This window comes from Gekko japonicus, unplaced genomic scaffold (assembly GCF_001447785.1).
Source record: "Gekko japonicus isolate JY-2015 unplaced genomic scaffold, Gekko_japonicus_V1.1 scaffold7425, whole genome shotgun sequence".
NCBI lineage: Eukaryota > Metazoa > Chordata > Lepidosauria > Squamata > Gekkonidae > Gekko > Gekko japonicus.
Genome location: NW_015166682.1, coordinates 8,746 through 11,664, shown reverse-complemented (window position 1 = coordinate 11,664; position 2,919 = coordinate 8,746). Strand labels below are relative to the sequence as shown.

Genomic DNA, 2,919 nt, shown 5'->3' with positions numbered 1-2,919 from the left:
GAAGCTACTCTGAGGCTCCGAGGGAAGGGCGGGGTATAAACCCAAGTGTTTTTCTTCTTCTTTCTTCCCTTTACTAGGCAAACGATATTGCTTTGGGGAGCGGCTGGCCCGCATGGAACTTTTCCTTTTCTTCACCAGTATCCTTCAGAACTTCCGCTTCAAATCTCCGATCCCAACAGAGGAAATCGATATCTCCCCCATGCTGGTCGGTTTTGCCACCATTCCTCATTTTTATAAAATCTCCATGATCCCACGCTGAAGGACAACAGACGACACCGACAAAGCCCTGCTTTGTCACAACTGAATTTGGCCATTCAAAGAACAAAAAAACATGGGAATGGGAAACATTCAAAAAAGTTTTATCCCCCCACATCCTTTTAATTCATATTAACTGTGTTTCCTCCCATGCTAACCAATACTAGTTGGAGAAATAAGCATGGAAAGTGTTAGCACCACATTCTTGCACACCTGAGTCAATCCACAAGCACTGGAATCGGTATGGGCACATTTCCTCCGCACATCTGCCCTCCTTCTGTGTTTTTAAAGCTGTGGAGTCAGTTATTTTCTTCTACACATCACTTCAGTAATGAGGATTTTTGCCTGAAAAGTTCAGTCGGAGGTAACAGGAGTCTGGGAGTAGTAAACAAAGTCGTAAATTAGAAATAATGAACTGCACCTGTGTTGTAGGCAGTGTTCCCTCTAAGCTGAGTTAGTGTGAGCTAGCTCACAGGTTTCTAGCCTCTGGCTCACACATTTTTGTCCTAGCTCAGGAAGGACAGCTCCAGAGCAAACTGATTTATGCAGCAGCCGAATCGCTCGCTCACAGCGTTAATGCCAGTAGCTTACAAAGTGGAAACTTTGCTCACAGGACTCCACAGCTTAGAGGGAGCACTGGTTGTAGGAGTGGGAAATTCAGCCAGATACCGTCCTGTGTGCCAAATATGTGATTGGTGACTGACCAGACAAAGAAAACTGAACTGAGCATGTCAACATGATGTCAGTGATGATGTAAAGTGAGGAGGAACAAAGTGAGTATATAAGTCTGCTCCTTGCATTTGCTTGTTGAACACCCAGGCTGTAGGATGCTCCTTTATTCGAATAAACACTTTTTATTACCCTTTACTGCCTGGATGATTGTTTTCACTGTGTGGTTTATTGCCTAGCCACACAAGTCAAAGAACCTTAGCGCCTTTAGCGTATTGGCAACAAGACCAACAAAGTTTTCTTCACAGTATAAGCTTTCATGTGTATGCACACTTCCTCGGATAGCACACAAAAGCTTATACCGTGAATAAAACTTTGTTGGTCTAAAAGGCACCACCGGACTCAAACTTTATTGTTTCATGAGACAGGAATAATGCAGACACCTTGAAAGATTACCTGGTGTCCTTCGAAGAAATGAGATTGCCTTGTTACTGGTGCCTTTAAATAAGGATTAGATACATCCATAGGGGGCAGATTCCTCAACAGTTCTTCGTCATTCTAGTTAAATGGAACCTCTGTGTTCAGTAGCAGGATACCCTTGATTGTCAAGTGCAGGGACAAATTCCATTGCCCGGCCATATCTGTTGGATTTCCCTTCAGGCTGGTTTGCTGATCTAGGAAGGCCTTTGGCCTAACCTGACAGGGAAATGTACATTTTCTTATGGTACAGCAGCTGATGTTTGAGAGCATTGGATTCTAAGTCAAAGTTCAGAGGGGAAAGAAAACTGGAGAGACCACAGTCTGGAAAAGGTCTAAAGTGGCAAGCAAGCAAAAGAGCAGTGGAACGTACTGGGTTCAAGATGCGTGGTAGTGAATCAGCTCATAAGGTTTATTTCCAAGCACGAACATAAGACCAAATAGCCGGTCTGAATACCGGCTTAAATCCCCAACTAAAACCACACCCTGCTTCCCGTGATAGGTCTATACCACGTGGCCCAGATCCCATGGGTTCCATCCCACAGCTGAGCCGTCCCATTGGTCTGGTCTTGGATCCGATCTCGGTATTGTTCTCTGCTGCGAAGCTACAGCCATTCGCCTGGCCATGTGTACAAACCCTGACCGCTTGCGTGCCGTCCCTAGTCATATACAGCAAGCAGAGACTGGAACAACAAGAAGATGGATATCGAATCGAGAGAGCCACCCCCAAACCACAGGGACAAGAGCCAATGACTGGTGCCACGTCGAAAGGCTGCGCACAGAAATGTCCTTTCTCTGCAAGGCACAGTTGCCAACTCCGCTGGCTGGATCAGGTGCCAACATAAGAGCCATTTCCAAATGTGGCTGAAGATTACAGGCTGTTCTAACTTTTAGCACTTGGATGTAGACTATTAACTGCCTTAAAGAAGGTTTCAGTTCTCATCCCCGTTAGTTTATTTCTACGTGTTCCTGTTCCCTACCCGAAACACACCAAAAATATGTTATCTCGGATTAATTGGTTTTTGTTTTTCATGGAGGTGGTGCTGTTAGCTGTATGAAACGTTGGCTCAGGGATGAGAGAAATGCACTCTGAGGGGTTTAAGCGGACTTTACTTAGACAACACAACACAACCGCACATTTCCCTCGGCTGCAGAAGGAGAGGTTCCCTGCACAGCATCGGACAGGATTCTGAAGATCACCTTTTATAATGTGCTGTGACACCAGGGCTATTTTTGGGCAGGAACGCACAGGAACGGAGTTCCAGCTGGCTTCCAAGTTGGCCACGCCCAGCAGGGGCTCATTAGCATAACAGGCCACACCCAGCAGCAGAAACTCATTAGGATTGGCTACATTAGGGGTGTGTGGCCCAACATGCAAAGGAGTTACTGCTACAAAAAAAGGCCCTGGGTTTTGACAACAAACAAGGTAAACAGAATAAGAAGCAAAAGGTGGGTGTGGCTGGATGACCACACTTCTGGTAACATGGGGGTGCGGCCTAATGTGCTAATGAGCTGTGC

At 45.9% G+C, this 2,919-nt stretch overlaps 1 protein-coding gene across 1 annotated transcript in view; it reads left to right on the top strand.

Annotated features, from left to right (window-relative positions):
• LOC107111454 (cytochrome P450 2A13-like) overlaps nt 1-330 on the top strand; it is a gene marked incomplete at its 5' end in the record, with an annotated part of 971 nt that extends 641 nt beyond the window's left edge. Inside the window, one exon of the mRNA XM_015412418.1 lies at nt 78-330. Within this exon, the coding sequence (XP_015267904.1) occupies nt 78-259 (182 nt within the window). The remainder of the gene's footprint in view (nt 1-77) is intronic.
• Between the last annotated feature and the right edge of the window lie 2,589 nt (nt 331-2,919).